Below are 22062 nucleotides of genomic sequence, written 5' to 3'. Positions count from 1 at the left end.
TTACAAAAATACCCTTAATGAAGTAAGTGTCTTATTTGGTAGTCTTCTTTAGGGATGATTACATGATTTTAAAGAATAGCCTCTTTGCATGGCTAGCCATCATCGATTCCCTTCATCTCATCTTCACTCCACGCGACCAATCAATCATCCACACGTCATATTCTCTCCTATGAAGCTCATAAAAGGTCTCCAACGCCTCTCTTTGCGTCATCATGGCTTGTAAGGCTTGGAGTTCCTTGGATCGGCCTCGGGTGAAGGATCTTTGTTACACCTTGAGAAATTCCTCATACATGTACTGTGAATAGGACAACGAAGGTCAGGGCGTATACGGCATTCCGATGTGTGAGACATAGTATTTGATAACCCCAAATGAGATTTCAAAACCATCCGAGATGAGGGAAGGAAGTTGTTAAGGAAAGCGAGTCGTATGTTGTATATCGGATAAGAATAACGAGCAACGATTTGGTGAGGGCATAATGGTGTCTTAGAGACATGCAATGTCGTCCCTTAGATTGGTATTGAAGTGTTAAATAAGTGTTAAGAAGGTTCCATAAGGATCGGGGATCAAACGAGTCGACGAGAACAAACACGGAACCACTGGTCATTATACGGTCCAATCTACGGACCGTATAAATTATACCAGCCGTAGATTTGGCCGTATAATTGGCCAAAGAAGGGACCAGCCACTGAACCAAATGTACGCCCAAACATACGGTCCGTATAAATAGTACGAACCGTATAAATAGTACGGACCGTATGTTGGTCCGTATATTGTTGCTCGGCCAGCTTTTAAATTCATATAAAGATCATTTTTTTTCATTCCATCTTATTTCATTTCCCACTCTCCAACTCAAGAACACTCTAGAATATTCTCCATACACTTCAACCACTAAAATACCAAGGAAATCAATGATCAACAACATCAAATTCATGAATCAAAGTGTATGAAACCCAAGTAGAGTTCATCTTCATCATTGAAAATCAAAGGAGGTGAGATAGGGTTTTAGTGCTAGAGGAGTATTCTCATTCAAGGCTTGTTCAACTATCATCTAAGGTAAGTTTCATGATTTTAGCATGTTGTTTAAGGTATTAGAAGACTAAGAAGCTTGAATTATAGAAAGACATGGAAATAGGTCTTGAATGAGTGAATAGTGTCACAATTGGAAGATAGTTGAATGGAATCATGAAAGTTGATATGTTATGATTATGAATACGTTATAAATGACGTATAGACCATGGAATAGGTGTGAAATAAGCAAAATTATGAAGACGAGCTAAAACCATTAAATGTGGAAAAATTGGAGAAAAATGGTGGATTTTTCTAAATGTGTATGAGTTAGGAATGTTGATACTATGTTGTGAGTGTTGTTGTAAATGTTTGGGAGTTGAAATAGAACATGGGAAAAGTAGTAGAAACAAAGGAGATGCTGCCCAATTTTCTCTAGAAATAATGATGCGTTCTTATGGTCGATGGACTAATTATAATGCGCATTCTCTCGTGAAGGTAGCGACGTGATACTGAAAGGAGAACGAGTGAACGATAGCGTAACTAAGCGACAAAGGTATGTGAGGCTAGTCCTTTCTTTCTAATGGCATGAATCCTATAGCATGAATTCCTTTCCTCTTCATGAGTTCCTACATTCCGGAAAGCTCAAAGCCTATATCCATAAGTGCTCATATAAGATAAAGAGATATGATATGATGATGCTATGTTTATAATGATGTTATTTATTTGTCACACTCACCTTATGTATTACTTCCTTCAAGGTGAGGCAGAATGTTCATATATGTCCATAATGGAATCGAGGGTTCACGACCTTACGTCACCTCGATAGAGTGCAGTTGTCTAGAGTCCTTATGCATGTATGATGACAAGTATATGTTGATAAGCATATTATTATAATAAATTTACAATGAGCATGTCATGATTGCATCACATCGGGCCTAGTTGGCCGGGCAGTCACCGCCAAGGCGGGCAGCTATACGGATACACCATGACCTTTTGGCATGGGCAGACACCACTATTGGGCGGCATGAGATGGTACCCCGGACGCGGGATAATGTTATTGATTATCACACCGTTCCGACATGGACGGGCAGCTTACTATTATGCATACATGACATGGTAATGAGTATGAGTAAAACAGCATGCATTACTTCTTTTATGATGGTCATTCGGAACCAGATGTTTCATATTGATGTTTTCATTATATTATTGTCGTCTTGCTTCATTGTTTATGCCTCTCATACTCAGTACAACATTCGTACTGACGTCCGTTTTCTTTGGACGCTGTGTTCATGCCCGCAGGTAGACAGGGTGGCGAGCTTGATCCAGATTCTTAGGAGCTGTCAGCTGATTGGAAGCACTCCATTGTCCGGAGGTGCTTATGATTATTCTTTTGGTACATATGCATATTTTGGGCATGACGGAGTCTTGTTCCGTCTATGTATACAGTATGTCAGTAGAGGCTCGTAGATACGCAGTGTGGGTTAGATGGTCTCACAAGGTGTTATCATATGTATATATTATTTTGATGGCCGAGAGGCAAATGTATATAAAACATTTATGTTTCTATATAAAAATATGTTTCCTATAATTTCATGTACAGAGTTGATAAAAAGGGCATTAAATGAGTAAGATGAGTAATAGACCAAGCGGTGTTCGGTGGCTAGCTCCGGATACCCGTCGCGGCCCCTAGCTGGGTCGTGACAGAAGTGGTGACACCCAATTTTGACCCTCCATTTTTGTTTAATTAATTTCACTATGCTTCTTAGTCGTGAAAAATTCGCAATAAATGAGTTTGAAATATTTTCACTAATTACTACACTATTTTTTTTTAGATATTATTTCTCTAAAATTAAGAAAGGTTTCTCTCGTTTTAAAAAAAAAAAATCACCAAACATCATATTTTATATATATATATAATTAATTTTTTTTTTCCTAAACCTCATTCTTTAAAATTAAATCACTCAAAAATAGTGTTGATATTCCTATATCAATATTGGCGTTAACATTTTTCCTTTGATCCTATTTATTACTATGTTAATCATCATTTATTCTATTTTAAACTAAATACGTATATTAAATTACTTGTATTATAATTTTCATATGTACATTTTTTAGAATTAATTAGGACAAAGAAGCATATTTTAATTAGTTCAAAATGAAAAGGAATTAGGATGATTAAATTCATCTATTGAATTGGGCCAAACTAATTCTCAAATCTCCACAACTCTAAGCCCAACCGCCCCAGCCCAAAACCTCACCGACCCGGCCCAAACCCCTACAACTAAATCTACCTAAGTCCCTATTCCATGATCAGTAACTAAACCAAACTAAATAATCAAACAGCCTTCTCTCTCTAAATCGAAAAACATCGAAATCCATTGGTTTGAAGCTTTCGCCACCTCCACTGCTACCACGTGTCCTTTCCCTTTGATTGACGTGGTGGTAGAGCCGAAAGGGTCCAATAGGAGGTTGTTTCAACCTCTGTAGAAGAGGAACGCGATGAACCGCTGGTTTCCTTCGACCCGGTGGGTATAGGTTCGTTCAACCATCAGACCCGAAAACCTTGGAGAAATCTCCAAATTCGGAGTCCCAATGAACCTCCAGATTTCAAATCATCTCTGAAAAGGTGATTTCTTTCTCTTCCATTCATGATTTTTTTTTTTTTTTTTTTATTTCAGATGATTTCCCCCCCTTTTTGTGGTTGTCAATGTTGAACTTGAGTTCCCGTTTTTCAGCTATAAATACAGCTCCTCTACGGGCTGTTAAAACAGGTTGAACAACCATAAAAAAAAAATCCCTTTTATTTTTCAAGTTTTCCCCCATAAAATTCCCTTTGCTAAAAACTTGGATTCTCAGAAAATCTTATTTTTTACTCTAAGTTTTAATTGTCGAAATCCCTTTTTTTAGTTCTCGGCTGAGCAAAGACCACTTCAAGCGGATTCCGAGACTCGACGACGATAATTGCCTCAGTTCGCTGTCACGGAGAAGGTAATCACACTCGTCCTCTCTTCGTCTTTCATTTTTATAAGAAGTAGAAATGTAGTCGTTCAAGTATTTCTCGTAGTTTGCTTGGTTTGGTTGGCTGGAATGTGTTCTCTCCTCGTTTGTTGTAAATTAGTGTAAGGCGACTAATTTCGTCGAATATGTGTTTAACCTCGTTGCTTGGCTAACTCTATGTTTCAGTCTTTTTTTTTGTCTGTGACGTTCCTATTTCTAACATAAATCAGTGAAAAAAATGACCTATAGAAACCATGAATTTAACAAGGGAAAACTACTGATTTGTGAGAGTATAATATGAGCTTCTATGCAGATTTGGTATTCCCTTGTTGTTATTTTCTCGTATGATAAGTAAATATATATATATATTTAAAAAAAAAAAAAAACAGTTCTACTTCTTTTCCCACAGAAATTTGTAATGTTATCATGGTTAAGGTGATGGGATAATTCTTGTTAAGTATATTTTGAGTTGGAATCTAGACATATATGAAAACTTCTCCTCATTTCATTCTCGGTTTATAGAATCAACATGTAGTCGTTTGATTATCTGGGCTGGTTCATTTTTTGGGTCTGTTTTTGTTTTAAAAAAAATAGTAGATGAGCCATTCTGAACATCAGCATGTGAAAGGCTAATAAAAACTAAGGGCATTTAGCGAAATACCACTGATTCGGTAACTTGTCGAATATGTGATTAACTTTGACACTCATCTAGTTTATTTTTTTCTGTTTCGAGATTCACCGGAGCCTGTTTTACTTGTTCTTTTCGGGGTAAAAATGAACTAAGAATTTTAAGGAAAGTATTTGATAACTCATCGAACTTTCAGAACTCACTAACTAAGGTATTCTGCTAGCATTAAGGAGCTTTTCCTGTGTTTATAAAATATTGGAGTTTACTGTTTGGTCGAGCCTTCTATTTTGTTTAATAGAAAAAACCTGAAATGGTTGCGCACCATGCCTAAATTCTGTTTAAAGCGGAGTCGCAACTTACTCTTTTTCCTTATGAAATTTATTCAAGCTAATTTAGGGACTTAAAATTATTTGGGACATGTTCTTGGTATACTTACTTGTCCCCTTCTCATTTCATTTAGCAAAGGATTAGTCAAAATTGTTATGGTTGAGGAAAACAGTTAACTTGAACTTGCCTTTTAAAAGAAAAAAAAAAACCAGATAACAGTACTTTTTTTTACTGTTAGGCTACCAACTTAGCAAACTTGTGACCTATCATGTCTATTGTTATTCTTGTGAATGTATTCTTTTTTTTGGCACTCGCTTAAGGCTCAAAATTTATGTATCTATAACACGTCCCAGTATTGAAAACAGTTAGTGTTACCTTAATATTCAAAACTGATTGATATTCACTCCATACCTTAGTTATGCATGAGAAAGTGAATTAGCATGAAATATATTACCTTTGTGTTGTTTTGATTAATGTTTTGGGGAGGGATTGTATACTTGCTGTTTGGGTTTGTATTTTGGTTTGCATACACACACTTGTATGAAGTTAAGAGACCTACTATAAATCCAACATTTATTAAAATGACATTAGACTAAGGGCTGCTTTGTGTTTTTGGTTCCCTGAATAACGTTTGAGTCTTGTTTTTCCTTTTTTTTACATGTACGCAAATTCTTGGACACCCTCTGTTGAGTTTGTCGCCTCGCTTGGACTAATGCCTTGGGTTTATAAGTCTGGCTAATTGATGTTTTTCTTAGAGTCTTAACGTTCGCAAATATGGAGTATGATTGGTACTTATATAGACTAAGTTATTATTCGAGAGAAAAAGTTATTATTTTTAAGGAAAAGTTACTGTTTTGATATAAAAGAAAGCTACTGTTTTTTTTTTTAACTAAGACAGCTACTGTTTTTGGGTTAAAAAGTTGTTGTTTTGATATAAAAGAAAGCTACTTTTTTTTAACTAAAACAGCTACTGTTTTTTGGGTTAAAAAGCTACTGTTTTGGTTGGGGAAAATTACTGGTTTTAAGTAATATTAAAAAAAAAAAAAAAAGTCTCAGGCTAGTAGTCTGGCAGTGAGTATGAATCAGAAAAAAAATAAGGGGGTTCGATATCCGAAATCTAATTGATCTATGGTTAGAGATAGATAGATCATTGTTGATGTGTACTTGTATCCATAATTAGAAATACAACTTATGTGTGTAACTATTTTAAAACTTTATTCCATCTTTAGATCTGAACATAGGAATTTAGTTCATTGTGTGTTATATTCAAGTTCAACTTGGGGACAAATCTTTAAAAAAGCTACTAAACATGTTTTTCTTTTGAAGTTTGCTTGGCTTTAGTCAACCTGCTCTCTTTAAATGTGTTAGTTTAAGATATACACCATCTGTTTTGAGTTAATTGCCTTTGATGATCTAAGACATTCCCAATCAACTGTAATATTGGTTTCTGAGGTGTCTGTTGACTCATATAGCTTCCAAAACACTAAGTTGATTCTGCCCTTTTGTCTAAGCAAAGATTTACTTTTGTTGAAATTTATTGCTATTACAAATCGGTTTGGTTAAGTTCAACAGTGATTTTATCTCAATTTTCTTTACCGTCCTATTCAAAGAAATAGATTAGGAGTTAGAACATGTTCTACTTGGATTTAGAACAGATGAAAAGGATAGGCTTGAACCCAACTCTATTAAGAAAGAATGAAGAAAAGGATCTTAACTTTAACTTGAACTTGCCATGATTATTTCTTTCAACTCTCTAAAGTTTGCATAACTTGAACTTGCCATTGATTTTTCTCTAATTATGTTATTATCTGATGATTGCTTATAGCTTCTGTTATGCATTGAACTCTGTTTTGTTATTCTTTTCCTACTGATTGTGCTGGTTGAAAGTCAAGAAAAACTTTGGTATGGTTTAGCCTCCTCCAACAGCCTACCATGTCGAGGTTCTAGAAACCTTTGCATCTTGCGCGGCATTGGAAACATGGATGGTAGTAGCCCCCATTGTTTCCCTAATATTTTTAGCCTAATGCTTTGTTCTATATGGCCAGTCTTGGAAAGTTAATTTTTTTTCTTTAAGAACAATGTTGAGTTGATGCACTCCTTTTCATATGTTGGTTTACTAGCTGTTAGTTGGAGTCGTTTGAGATGGTTTGAGTAAGGGTCTGTTGAGGTTTAGTTGAGTTTCCCTCGTGTTTTAATCTTAATAAGGATTCCTATTTTCTTACAAACTTGACCTGTAGCTAATCCTCGCTTAAAAAAATGACAAGGAGCTGTCCCTGTTTTGTTTTAGTACAGGTTAAACCCGGTAGTTTTTCTTTGTTTTATCATGTTGTAGCATTAGTTCCAAAATGTGCATTTGCTTAGATATTAGTGTGACTAACTACTGCTCCATCCCTTTATTTTAATTATATAAACTTGTCTTCCAGCTCCTCTTTTGTCCCTTGCATTCAGTTTTTCCTTTCTATCACTAGATAATAACTGAAACAGTCTATCCTTTTTAAGTTAACAATGCGTAATGTCTTGAAATTTGATTGCCTTACAATTTAGATTGCTTCTAATCCTTTTCTTTTGTTTTCTTTGCATATGTACGTGGGAGTATACTGGAGTTGTCAGTTGTATGACAACTCCAAGACTGCTCGGAAATAGAGAAACAGCAGTGTCATTCGCTTGTGTCTAGCAGCCTCGTTCGCGTCCACGTCCATGTCCTTTTCCCTCTCTTCATACTTTTATCTTTCTTTTTTTTATACATACGATTTGACTAACAATTGTACCAATTTGGTATTTGTATTTACGCTTTGCTTAATTTGTGTTTGGGTTTGCGTAAACAGATTGTTACGTGATAGTGAACACTCATTGATTTCCCTCCCTCTTTAGATACTAGCCTTGATTTAGAGTAAAAGGTGTTTTATTAATCATTTTCAGATGACCTCCTTTTAGCGTACTTTCAGGATGAGATGATTTTTCTTTTAATTTTTTTAGTATAAATGGTAGAAGCCTCTTTACAAATTATGTTGCGGATAACAATATTTTTCAGCCCATCTGCAAGTATAAGGGCGTAAGCCAAGTTTTTCTCAAAATGAACCTAAAGGGAAAATGATTTTTTTGAGAAGGGCCCAAATCAGTTTTTCAACTATTGTATTACTGACATGAAGTAGATTTTTTTTTTATCTTTTCAAGTTTAATTAAAATTTTATATCAGGGCTCAAGTATAGTGGCTCAAGTTATTTTATGAGAGTTACGAGGTACATACTCTATTTTTTTTATATACATATATATATACTATTTTTTTTTACTAAATCATCCAATCATCTTTACATTATGTGTGTGTGTGTGTGTATATATATATATATCACGATATTTATACATATTATTATATTTTCCATGGCCATTTCTAAAAAGTATACCTCTTTATACTATTTTTACATAGGATAAACATACTCCATGTATATATTATTTTCTCATAAAAAAAATGTGTATTTTCATGATCTACATTATATATACTGTCCTTATATACAATAACCATATTTATATCTAATCTTCAAAAAATACACATGTAATCTTTTTGTAAACAATATACATCCCTAGTACATGTAATTTTACAACTCGTGTCAATTACTTTCCTTTACAATGAGTATGCCTACATACTATTATTTTTTAAACACGTACCGTACATATATTACCTTATTTCAATTAATTCCCTTGGTCGTTTTTTACATTATATATATGCATCTATATAGTACTCTCATGTCATCAATAACTGTTTTTAGTTACCCATGATATAAATATCAGATGTATACGTTATTTTTCTTATAAAAAAATGTATCTTCTTATTCTATATTATTCTTATATAAAATAAATGTCATACATATTTTTCTCACACATACATTAGCGTTAACTACTTCCTTTCCTTTATGAATATGCATTTACTCACATAGTTATAATTACTTTAAAACCCCTTTTTTATACAAATAGTTTTGAGAGAGTAGTTTCTTTTCCAAATTCTTTAAATAGGTAATAGTAAATAATAAATAATTAAATAATCCCCCTCTAGTGTTAATTAAACTAAGTTTAAAGACTGTCTTCGGATAGGCTCTGAGGGATACTTAACACCTTCCCCTCGGGGTAAATAAAACCCTTACCTAGAATCTCACAGGTTTCAAAGACTAAAAAATGGAGTCTACATTTTACAATTGGTTTCCTAATATTTCCTAAAATTAGGTGGCGACTCTGAAAATTTGCAAAACCAGAGGAAACATAGCCTATAAGTTGTGAACTAGTTTTAATCCGTTGAAAATAGGGCATAACACCTAGTAGGCTAAACTGGTTGACACACTATTTTCTAGGTGTGATGACTGATTCTACTCCATTTGAGTCATAAAAGCATGCATGATTGTAATGGTTGTTTCTGATACTTGTGTTGATGTGTTTGATCTCTTTGACCAGTATATCACTCAACACTTCATGAGCTGCATCTGTCCTATGTGATTCAGTTATATCTACATCAGATTACTCAGTAACTATATTAGTAGGATTGCCATGATTTATTGTGAATTCTTCACTAGTTATGTCATCTAGTTGTCTGAATATCTTGGGTGTGGAATTATAATTCTTTTGCTTAAATGGAAATTCAGACTCATTGAATATGACATCTCTATTAATAAAGAATACTTTTTCATGTAGATCATCTAATATGCACCCTTTTTGCATCTCAGAATAGCCCATGAGCATAGAAGGTTTAGTTCTAGATTGCATTTTGTCAGTTTGATTGTTATTTTTAGCAAAACACAGACATCCAATTACTCTGATATGTGCTAAAGATGGTCTCCTTTTGTGTAGTTTCTTATAAGGAGATGTGTGAATAACAAAAGATAGCAATCTATTTATGATATAGGCAGCAGCAAGAACACAGTATCCCTAAAATTTTATAGGTATATTAGCTTGAAATCTGAGTGCCCCTTGTGACTTCTAGAATGTGTACGTTTTCTTTTAGCAACTCCATTTTGCTGTGGAGAATAGACATAAGTTCTTTGATGTATAATACCTAGATTCTTAAATAGGGTCCTGCATATGTCATTTACAAATCTAGTCCCATTATCAGTTCTGCATATCTTCACAATCTTGTTAAACTGTGTTTTAACATATGTTAAGAAATACTGAATTGTAACACATACATCAGATTTCCATCTTAGTAGTCCAAGCCAATCTTGTATAGTCATCAACAATTGTAAGAAAGTACTTATATCCATCAATAGTAGGAATCTTATATGGACTTCAATCATCCATATGCACAAGGTTAAAACAATTATCTTAATGCTACTAAAAGGAAATGGAAATCTAACTTGCTTAGCACAAGGACAGACTGAACATTTATTAAGAACAGTTGATATACTATCTACTGTATTAGGCAGTAACTTGTTAAGAACATTAGATGATACATGTCCAAATCTTTGATGCCAAAGAATGATATCAGAAGGACTAATTGTAACTGTAGCTTGAGTAGTAGTTTTAGCAGCCAAATTTACTTCAGTTGATCGAGTTCATAATTTTGATTGGTTTGATTTACTAGTATGTAGAGGCTATCCTCTACTCTACCAATCTCTTTCACCTTCCCACCGAGAGATACTGAAATACGCAAAAATCAGGATATAACAATGCAACACATCTCCGTTCCCTAGTTATATTGGATACTGACATTAAGTTGTACTTGAATTGAGGTAAAACAAATACATTATTCAGAGTACTTTTAGGTGATATAGAACTTTTTCCAATATGTGTCACTAATGCTATGTCACCATTTGGTAAGAACACCTCATTTGGATTAGACAGTTTTTTCATGGTGAATTTATCAAGCAGTTTGGTATCAGAAACCATATGGTTTGTAGCACCTATAATCCATTTGGCTATTTCTGAAACTAAACATGCACTACTTATACCTGGACCTTTACTTGTTATGTCATCACAATCAATACCAGCTTTAGCTGCATTTGCACTTGCTTGAGAATAGCCACCCATCCTGTTCAACATCTACAGGATCTACTTATACTGGTTTTTTGTGAAGACACAAGCTCCAGGCTAGTTCATGTTGGGCATTTGATTCATAGTATTTTTCTTCTGCCTCTGATATAAACTTGTCATATTAGCCAAGATTTGTTCCCCTTGTTCATTATTGGCACTTGACTGATTTTGAGTTTGAGTCTTAGAATTTTCAGTCTGCACACTATATGCCTGTCCATTGTGATTATATCCAGAAGAAGAACCATGATGATATCTAGATCCTTGGTATCCTTGTCCATAGTTTCCACCTCGTGGTCCTCTTTTTCTCTACTTGAAACTAAGAGGGTATCTCACTAATTTGTAACATGTTTCCTTGGTGTGTCCTTTTAATTTGCACATTTCACACTGCAGATTATAATCTTCCTTGTATTTTTGACCAACAGCTCTAGAATAGTGTGTTATGGGATCATAGTTGCGCATAGGAGCTGCACCAAGCAATCCAGTTGAAGTGGATGCACTAGCTTTTTCTCCTTCATCATTTACTATCATGGCATAGGCCTGATTTACTGAAGGCAATGGTGTCATAAGAAGAATTTGACTCCTAGCTTGCATGTATGAACCATTCAATCCCATAAGAAACTGATACAGTTTCTGTCTTTGAGTATAAGCAACAAAATCCCTGGACCTTTCACAATTACACCCAGGAGAAGGGACTAAAGCTTTAAATTCATTCTACAAATGCTTCAGTTTTGTGAAGTACACAGAAACTGAACTTGTCCCTTGTGTTAAAGTAGCAATTTCTTGATGCAAACTAAATATTCTTGAACCACTTACTTCATCAAACCTTTCTTTCAATCTTCCCATACAGCCCATGCATTAGAAGCATACACAACTCCATTAGGGAGACTACTAGACACTGCATTCATGATCCAAGACAACATAATAGCAATTACCCTCTCCCATTGATCCCATAAATTTGCACCATATTTTTCCTTTTTACAAGTGCCATCTACTAAACCAAACTTATTTATACCTAGTAAAGCAAGCCTCATTGATCTACTCCATAGAGAATAGTTTTCAGTACCAGTTAATTGGATAGAGATTAAGGAAATGCTACTTACATCATTCGAATGAAGAAAGAGAGGGTGCTTGTGCTCAACTGGCTGTGCGGTGCCAGAAGCCTGTCCAGTTGTAACTTCTGATTGTTGCTGTTGAGTATTTCCACCATTAACAAGATTTTCGGTGGTTCTTTCAGTATTGTTCGAGTTGTTTGTCATTGTAAAAATTTACTCAATAAAATAGAAGAAACTTTTGACAGAAGATCAATTAGAAGAAATCGAATTGAACCAAAAATAGAATTGTACAGAATTTACTTTTAGCAGAAATCAGTGAATCTTTGTAAACAAAGATCGAAATGAATGACTCTTAATTCACGAGTCTATGCTCTAATACCATGAAATTAATCAAACTCCATGATAGTTCATGAAGAAATCTTGAAGAAAGAAGAAACAGTTATGCAGTAGAAGACAGATTGAGTGAAAGGGAAGAAGAAAGAATGTACTCATTCATTGAAAGTGTTAATTCATACAATCTGTGATGCTATGTATATAACATATTGATCCTAACTAATCATCAATCATTACCAACTAACTACCCGAGATTAAGGGGCTTGACAGCTGTATTTACCTAACTGCCCTACACTAACTAACTAACTAACTAGCCTAACTGCACTGATATACAGTTTGAGTATACTTGATATACAATCATTTACATTGTTCAACAGGTTTTAAAACGAGCAGCAGTATAGGCTATAGCAATGTTAAATAGTAGAGACAAGATCTAGGGACTTAAGGTGGACGAAGACACACGGTGCAGTAGGAGTTTAGTTGAACCGTTTTCAGCAGAAAGTTCAACATATAATTATATTTAAAATAATTATGTCTACCAGTTTGAGCATCTTTCAAAAAAAAAAAAATTACTATTTCATATAACAAGATTATGTTTTCATCCATCAAGTCAATAGGCTCGTACCTCTCCCATTTACATGTATTCACATACACCGGAGATGGTGAGCCCCACATTTGTTCAAGCAACAATTTCTTGAGTTGTTTTGTGAAATATTTGACACTATAAGCGAATTTGACCCCCCGCAATGTGTGAATTTAAGCTGAATATAGATGGTTGTTCTAAAGGTTGCTCTAGCCAAGCAGGGGGTGGGGTGTCCCTCTAATATTAACTTAATTGGCTGAAGCCAAAGCTCTGCTATTTATTTCATATATGGTGTGTCCAAATCTATCTCAGACGCCAAATTGGTACTAGATTTTCTATTACATGTTCCATTCAGATAAGTTGAATTTACATACTCCCTCCTTCCCAATTTATGTGATACCTTTCATTTTTAGAAATTCAATTTGACTAAATTTTGAAACTAAATTGAATTAGATTAACTCAATGTTTTAAGATTAAAGTTTATATATTTAAAACTACATCAAAAGTACTATACAAGTTGGAAATTTTCTCATATCAATTTGGTGAAAAAATACATCTTAAAATACTGGTCAAAGTTCGTGCAGTTTGAATCTCGGGAAACGAAAAGTATCACATTAATTGGGACAGAGGGAATAGTTTTTTAAACATTCAATGTTTATATAATTGCTCGAGGTTGAGTTAATTTAACATCATTTGGTACGCTTAATGTTGTTTCATGTTTTCAGTGACATTTGATCTTAATTGTAAGAAGTAAGAACAATCAAATTCATCTCAAAATTAGCCACGCATATGAGATTCAGAAAGCTGGAAATTATAGAGTCTGATGTTCTGCTATCAGGGGCGCCCAAAAAAAAAAAACGTGAAAATCTATTTTGATAAAAGTGTTTTTCAAAATAAGAAATTTTTAAAATTTTGGCCAAACATGCTCTCTTAGCTTTCAAGAAAGGCAAGATTTAATATATTATATTTCGGATCCAAAATGTGAGCATTGTGTTTAAAGCTTCTTTGTCTTATCGGCCAATGCGAGTTTAGGGGCGCTTTCAAAGTGAAAGAAAATATAAAACTAAGTTTCCCTAGATATGTTTAAGAAAATCTAACTACAACAAAATCTAAATCTAACTTAGAAAAGGTCTTTGTAGATACGCTAAACAAAATCTTGAAGCTTGTAGTAGTATATATATTGATATGTATGTTAAACAAAGTTCCTACATGAGTCTAGCATTTAGTAAACACCTCATTGAAACAAATGGGTTTACCCTGGTATTCATTTACCATTTAGCCTTTTATAGCATTGGTGTCAGCAGGTAATATTAGATCAATTTTAGAAAATATGTACATAAAATATCTAGTTTTTACGAAAAGGCCATGGGTTCATGTGCCCCAAAATGACACATAAATTCGCCCTTGGCCTTATCAGCCAAAGTGAGTTTGGTGAAAGAAAATATAACCTAAACAAAGTTTCCCTAGATATGTTTAAGAAAATCTAACCTCAACAAAATCTAACTTAATTACAAAAGGTTTTGCTAGATACGCTAATAAAATCTTGAAGTTTGTAGTATATATATTGATATGTATGTTAAACAAAGTTCCTACAAGAGTCTAGCATTTGGTAACCACCTCACTGAAACAAATGGATTTAAAATGGTGTTCATTTGTATTTCTCCTATTTATTTTTGTTCTCTTCCTTCATCAATGGTTATTTGCTAGTACTTCACATAACAAAAAGAAATTACCACCATCTCCACCAAAGCTTCCAATTATAGGACATCTCCACCAACTAGGATCGCTTCCACACCGATCTCTCCAGAAACTAGCGAAGCAATATGGTCCATTGATGTTGCTTCACTTTGGCAGTAGGCCAGTTCTCATTGCCTCTTCGGTTGATGCTGCTCGCGATATCTTGAAAACACACGATCTGGTGTTCTCAAATAGACCTAAATCTAGCATCTGTGATAGAGTCCTCTATGGCTCCAAAGATGTTGCCTTTTGTCCCTTTGGTGAATATTGGAAGCAAGTAAGAAGCATTTCTGTGCTTCATCTTCTTAGCAACAAAATGGTTCGATCATTTCGCGATGTTAGAGAAGAAGAAACATCAAAGATGATCCAAAAAATCAAACAAGCGGGCAATTCTTTGATAGATTTGAGAGATATGTTTAGTTCCCTGACTAATAATGTGATTAGTAGAGTGGCCTCAGGGAGGAGGTATGATGAAGGGGATACTAAGATCGTGCTAGCAAGACTTGCTGAACTATTAGGTACAGTTAATATTGATGACTATATTCCATGGCTTTCTTGGGTGAACAAGATCAATGGTTTGGACCGTAAAATCGAGGAAGTAGCGCAGGAGTTGGATAATTTTATGGAAGACGTGCTTGAAGAACACATGACGAGAAATAAAGGAGAACTCCGTGTTGGAGAAGCTAAAGACTTGGTGGACGTTTTGCTTGAAATTCAAAAACGAAACGTGACTGATTTCCCTCTTCAAAGAGATTCAGTGAAAGCCCTCATCGTGGTAAGCTTCACATGCTTTCTCAAAAACTCTTTCTTATGAATAGTACTCACTCCATTCCAATTTAAGTGTCTTAGTTTGACTGGACACAAAGTTTAAGGAATAAAAAGAGACTTTTGTATCTTATGGTCCTATATTAAAGATGTGTATAATATACTAAAGTGTCCTTTGAATCTTGTGGTTTTAAACTTGCCATATATGATGTTTAAATTGCCAAATTACTAAACATACAAAGAGACACTCTTTTTGGAACAGACCAAAAAGGAAACTAAGACACTTAAATTGGGACGGAGAGAGTATATATTAGCTGTAGTTCAAATATTGGAAACACAACATGGAAGTAAAAAAGGATAGAGTGAACATAATAGTGTGTTTTGTTCTTGTTTCAAATATGTAGGATATGTTTGGTGCTGGTACGGAGACAACATATACAACCTTAGAGTGGACAATGACAGAGCTTTTGAGGCATCCAAAAGCTATGGAAAAATTGCAGAATGACGTGAGAGGAGTTGGCAACGGAAAACCAGAGATAACTGAGGATGATCTAGGAAACCTACATTACTTAACAGCAGTTATAAAAGAAAGACTCAGGCTTCATCCACCAGCACCATTACTAGTTCCTCGAGAATCAAACCAAGATGTAAGACTAAACGGATACCATATAGAAGCTGGAACACAAGTAATTGTGAATGCTTGGGCAATAGGAAGAGATCCATTGCTGTGGGAAAATCCAGATGAGTTCCGACCAGAAAGGTTCTTGGATAGTGCTATAGATTTCAGAGGATCACACTTCGAGTTGATTCCATTTGGGGCTGGGCGAAGGGGCTGCCCTGGAAGTAGTTTCGCCATTGCAGTAAATGAGATAGCAATAGCAAGACTTGTGCACAAGTTCCGTCTCGCGTTACCAGGCGAGATTAAAGGGAAGGATTTGGATATGACTGAAGCTCCTGCTGGACTCACTGTTCACAGGAAATCACCTTTGTTGGCACTGGCTACTCCATGCTCTAGCTAGCACACTACTTAAAAATCTCTATTTTCCCATTGAAAAAATGTTCAGTTGCTATTTACCAATAAATGTCTGTGGGAAAACCTAAATAGTAGTATTTTCACACGGAAAAATTAAGAAGTTTCTTAGCGTTTCAATGGGAACCTATTTTGCATCATGCCGTTTTCCTGTGAGCTGGTTCGATGGGAATAAGGTGGGAAAGTCATGTTTTATAATACAAATTTCCCACTGAATATCGATGGGAGAAGCTTCTGTTTCTAGTAGTGACAATTCTCTCCTGCTACTTGCCTTTTTCTTTAACCATCATTGAGTTAATGAGACAATTTAATTGGTTGATTGTTTCAATTCCAAAACATTCAGATTATTCAATTTGTTTAAAGTATAGTCTTAATGCTAACATAAGAAAAGACAATGATCATTAGTAGTACTATATAGGTGCATCATATGACAATAACATAACAGCTATAAAGCCAAAAAGGGTAATAAAAGAAACAACATAAAAAATTTCTCCAGCTGAATAAGGTGTTTATGCTTATTCAACTGACTAAAAGCCATAACAGAACAAACTCCAAGAAGTAAGTTCACAGAATTTTAATGGATAGAGCGGACATAATAACTAGAATGAGCTCTACATGGTCAAATGTATGTCTTTGGTCTGGCTTGGATGGTGCAATTTTGATTCAAGAGGGGGATTGTTGACTTGTGATCAAATTACAGTACTTTTGTCCATAATTTAGTTAGCAGCGTCAAGTTAGTTCCTGTTTATTGGTCATAAGTAATTAAGTTATTTAGCAAGAATTATTATTCAAATTAATCTGATTATTTTATGGAGAAAATGCTCCTAATAACCATACTAATTATGGAAAGAGTCAATTCCTCAAATGGTCATTGAACTTGTAGAAAAGTCCCACTAAAGTAACTTTTGAGATTTTTCGAACAATAAGGTCATCAAACTATGCCTATAGTTCCAAAAAAGTAAAACAATCCATTTCAGGACATAACACCCCTTAAACCATTATTCAATTATAAAATGCATTTGAATATTTCTATTTTATTTTCAAAATGTGGAAAATATTATTTCGAACAAAAATATATTGCAAAAGTATGTCTAAGTAGACAATAAAAGGATACAATTGAATGGAGTAGATCTGAGCAAGGTCCTTAATTACAGTTTTTTTTAATTAATTGTATATAATTTTTCCTAATATATAAAATTTTCAATGCATGGTCATCAAAATGCACGGACTTTTCTATAAGCTCAATGGTCAGTGGAGATTTAATTCTTTAATTTTTTGGGCCTCTAAATGCATGGCATACTGTAGAGTTGACTACGACAAGCTTATTTAGCTCTCTCATTATTTCTTATTCTATTATTTTGTAAAAAAAATAAAAATTTGTCTTTATCCCACAGAGAAAAAAGTAGGAGTAAGGGAAACAAGCAAGAACCTTATATTTTAGGTGTGTTTTCAAGGTAAGGTTCATTTTGTGAGAAACTCTGCCCGTCAATTCCTAAACTCAGTGTGTAAAAATTCAGAAATAACCACTTTTTGTTCACGTCATTGAAAAATAATCATTGTTCTTAACTCTTAGGTTGTCCTGAAATTTCACTTGTGTAATTCAAAATTCCTTGACTGCGGCAATTTTTGAAAAATCAATTTGAAAAGTGAGAAGTAGACGCTATTCTACTAACTTATGATAACCTTTCGGCTCATCAAGTTGCATCAACGCCTATATATAATGAAGAAATTGCACAATTTGTCCTTCAAATGGGCTGGTCTTTATTTTTAGCTTTCAAGATAAAACTTATACCTAGTGGGCGTTAATCCTTTAAAGGGCGCGAAACATAACTTGAGATATTATGATGCGAAAATATAAATTTATGTCCGCAAAAAAGTAATTTGACTCGAGGAAAAAAAATTAAAACCAGCCCAAAATAGGGGCAAATGTGCATATAACCCCATATATAACCTAGTCTCCACTCCCTTTTGAAGCTAGAAAGTAAGCCCCAACAACCCCAGATAGCAAAGAAGAAACAGAATTTTCTGCATATGAGAATTCAGTATTAGAGAAGGTGAACCAAAATTTGTTTTGACATAAATGCACCCAAACCAGCAATCAGTCCAAAAATGGGCCATTCGCACGAATACCCCTATCTTGGGAGGCGGATCTAGAATTTGGAGGTTCTGGGTGCCACTCTGCTATAAATATTGCAATTTACAAGGTCCAAATAGAGTAAGCATTTGATCGGTGTATTCAATTTTGGATTGCGGTTCGGGTTATTGTCTTTTCAATTTACATAGACAAATATTTTTCAAAATATTATATTAAAAAAACACGCTCACTCAAGCTTAAAAGCATACTTTCGACTGCATCTGTCCCAATTTATGTGACACAATTCACATTTCAAGAATCAAATCTTTTTATTTTGACCATGAATTCAGACATTAAATCTTTAAGTTTTTTAAAATGAAATTTATGTATTTGAAAACCATGTAAAAAGTACTATTAGTCAATATAATTGATAATTCGAAATATTTGAAAGATACGTGAAAACATTGCGGTCAAAATAAGACTCATTGAATCTCAAAATCCGAAAGGTACCACGATGCGGACTTAGTATCACATAAAGAAAATTTCTTTTTTAAATCAGCATGAACCAAGACTCAACATATGTATACAATTTTCTTTTGCATTTTGTTAAACCATTTAAATAAAATAAAATAACATGTAAAATTAAAGATAAGAAACAACAACGGAAGAAAGTTGGGGCAGCAGAAAATGATTAAAATTGTGACTAAGAGAGGAGAAGATTTGGGAGAAGAGGAAGTGTTTTTTGGAAGAAGAAAACTATTTACTATTTTACTACTGAGTAATATTTTATGCTTAAAATAAAAATAAAGAAAAATGGTATGAGTCCAGAGAAAATAAATAAAGACTTATTCATTTATTAAGTATATTACCAAGTTCATGTGAGGAAAAAAAAGGAAGAAAAAAGAAAGCCAATGAAAATTAGTAAAAGAAAAAATGTTAGGGAGTGTTATTACAATTAGTTATCAAGTTGGCGCAAGTGACGAAAGTAAAATGTTTTAAAAATTGTAGTAGCAGGGAGTCGAACTGGTGTCACTGGGGTGGAAAACCAAGCACCTAACTAGTGGCACCATGGACTACATTGTTGCTCCGGGTGCCACAATTAGATTTTATACCTTTGCTTATACATATTACATATATATACCTAGTTTCAACCGAGGTGTCCGGGTGGCGTGGCATTCCCACGCTACTACATAGATCTGCCCCTGATCTTGGGGTGGTATTTAATTTTTACACCTCACATCACTGGTCTTTAATTTTTGTCCTTCGGCACTTTAAGTAACAAAAAAGTAGCCGAAAATACTCCTGACACCGAAAATACAAAAAAAAAAAAAAAAAAAAAGACGGCCTACCCTTATCTATAACCTAATTTCGCAAGGCATAAGTTCTGTAGGAATTAAATTATCCGGCATAAGTTGCATAGTGCGTAATTTGACCGGCATAAGTTTATATTTTCGCAACATAATATAATACAAGTTATGCCTTACATAACTTAATTCCTACAGAAAAGTTCTCTAAACTTATGCCGAGTGAATTAGTTACTACACAATCTATGCTACATAACTTCATTTCTATAGAATTATGCCGGACAAGACAAAAGTTCTCTAAACTTATGCCTTGCAACAACAACAAAAAAATTCGACTCAGTTGGGTTCGAACCCTGAATCTCTGGTTTCGTAGACCAGTGCCTTATCATAGATAAAAATATTTTTCCCACAAATTTTCATTAAATGAGACGCAGGAGCAAAAATTAAAGACCAGATATTTGAGGGGAAAAGCTAGAGACCAGTGCGTTCAATCCGTGCAGAAAAAGGGTCATTCACACAAATGCCCTTATTCGGGGGTGGTCTTTAATTTTTGCACCTCAAATTGCTGGTTTTAAAATTTTGCCCTTAGGCACTTTAAATGGCTGAAAATACCCCTGAGATTCTGGGTTTGAACCCTAGCAGAGTATAAAAAAAAACATTCACAAGACAGAATTTCGTAGCAAATTAGGCCTAACTTCTGTAGAATCTTTGCAGATTAAAATAAAATGTCTTACAAAATTTCGCAAGGCAAATTCTACCTTTGCCTTAAGGCATAACTAAATTGTGCAGAATTTTCGCGAAGCCTTGCCTTGTGATTTTATTTTTTTACTGAGCGGGGGTTCTAACTCAGAACCTCGAGGTATTTTCGGCCACTTTTTTAAGCGAAGGGCAAAAATTAAAGACCAGCCCCTTTGAAGGACAATTCGAGCAAAAAAAGTGGCAGAAAAATGGGGCAATTTGCACGATTGCCCTTATTCGGGGGTGGTCTTTAATTTTTGCCCCTCAAATTGCTGGTCTTTAATTTTTGTCTTTCGCCTAAAATACCCCGAGATTTTGGGTTTGAACCCCAGCTCAATCAAAAAAAAATCGCAAGGCAGAATTTCGTAGCAAAATTAGGCCTATAAGGAGGACTAAATTTTGTAGAATTCCAGCAGAGTTAAAAAAAAAAAAAATCTAGCAAAATTTCGCAAGGCAAACTTTTGCTTTAAGGCAGAATGTGCCTTAAAATTCTACCTTATAAGGAAGAATTTTCCGAAGCCTAGCTTTGCCTTGCGATTTTTTTTTTTTACTGAGCGGGGTTTCAACCTTGAACCTCAAGGTATTTTCGACCACTTTTTTAAGCAAAGATCAAAAATTAAAGACCAGCCTTTGACGGACAATCCGCGCAAGAAAATGAAAAATATGTAGACTGATCGAAGATGGGCCCAATACATAACAGTCAGAAAATGTTCTCATAAAAGCCCAAGGCATGTGACTTAGGAGGCCCATTAAACTGTTTTTACATTTCAATCATGTGACTTCCCAGCTGAATAAAGGTTGTTGATATAAAAAAATTGATGAATTTATTCTTCAACTCAAACTCAAATAAAATTCATTCGATTTGATTGTTCTAGAAAATATTTTATAATCTAAATAAGGATGTGAACAATCATTTTTTAAGAAAGTCAAATAATATTTCCTAACTGCATTTTATTTTCAAATATCTTCTTAATATAGTAAATAATACTCTTTTATATTGTTTCTAAAAAAAATAAAAATTGAATATTGAATCCACTCAATTCCCAAAAAAAAAAAAAAAAAAAAAGATTCCCGTGAAGGTGAAAGTTATTCAATATCGTACAGGGCATATACAACTAGTGGATACCGATATTATACAATGGCGGTATATGTTTATTTTACATAATATATTGGCTAAAATACGTTAATATGAAGATCAGGGTTATTTTTCTTATTGCGAATGGTAGGCTGATATGTTGTGAAAAAATCCCCAACTAAAAGTAGCAAAAGATTTTATTATCCTAGTGTTAGGTATAGGAAGCACTTGATTTATATTTATTTGTGGATAAGATTCTGAGATTTGTTATTAATTATGAACCAAGTGACTACTTTCCATTTAACAATCACCTGAAGTGGGTACAAGAATTGACTTTCTCAGATATTCGTTCATCAGTGCTAGACATTGTTATCACTTATCAATACCAGATTAGGAGG

General features: G+C 34.3%; 1 protein-coding gene and 1 long non-coding RNA gene across 2 annotated transcripts; both read left to right on the top strand.

The window, feature by feature from the left end:
- The first annotated feature begins 3330 nt into the window (after positions 1-3330).
- Positions 3331-7873, top strand: LOC132603996 (uncharacterized). The gene is made up of 3 exons (XR_009568609.1): positions 3331-3635; positions 3917-3997; positions 7605-7873. It is a non-coding gene; the product is annotated as an uncharacterized LOC132603996 (long non-coding RNA).
- Positions 7874-13466: 5593 nt separating this feature from the next.
- Positions 13467-16718, top strand: LOC132603995 (cytochrome P450 71A3-like). Its single transcript, XM_060317308.1, has 2 exons — positions 13467-15453; positions 15848-16718. The coding sequence occupies exons 1-2, from the start codon at positions 14572-14574 to the stop codon at positions 16460-16462; spliced, it is 1497 nt and encodes a 498-aa protein (XP_060173291.1). The 5' UTR covers positions 13467-14571; the 3' UTR covers positions 16463-16718.
- Positions 16719-22062: the final 5344 nt, after the last annotated feature.

Source organism: Lycium barbarum, chromosome 7, assembly GCF_019175385.1.
Source record: "Lycium barbarum isolate Lr01 chromosome 7, ASM1917538v2, whole genome shotgun sequence".
Classification (NCBI taxonomy): domain Eukaryota; kingdom Viridiplantae; phylum Streptophyta; class Magnoliopsida; order Solanales; family Solanaceae; genus Lycium; species Lycium barbarum.
The sequence above is the reverse complement of the archived record's forward strand: the minus strand, read 5'-3'. Positions and strand labels throughout refer to the sequence as shown.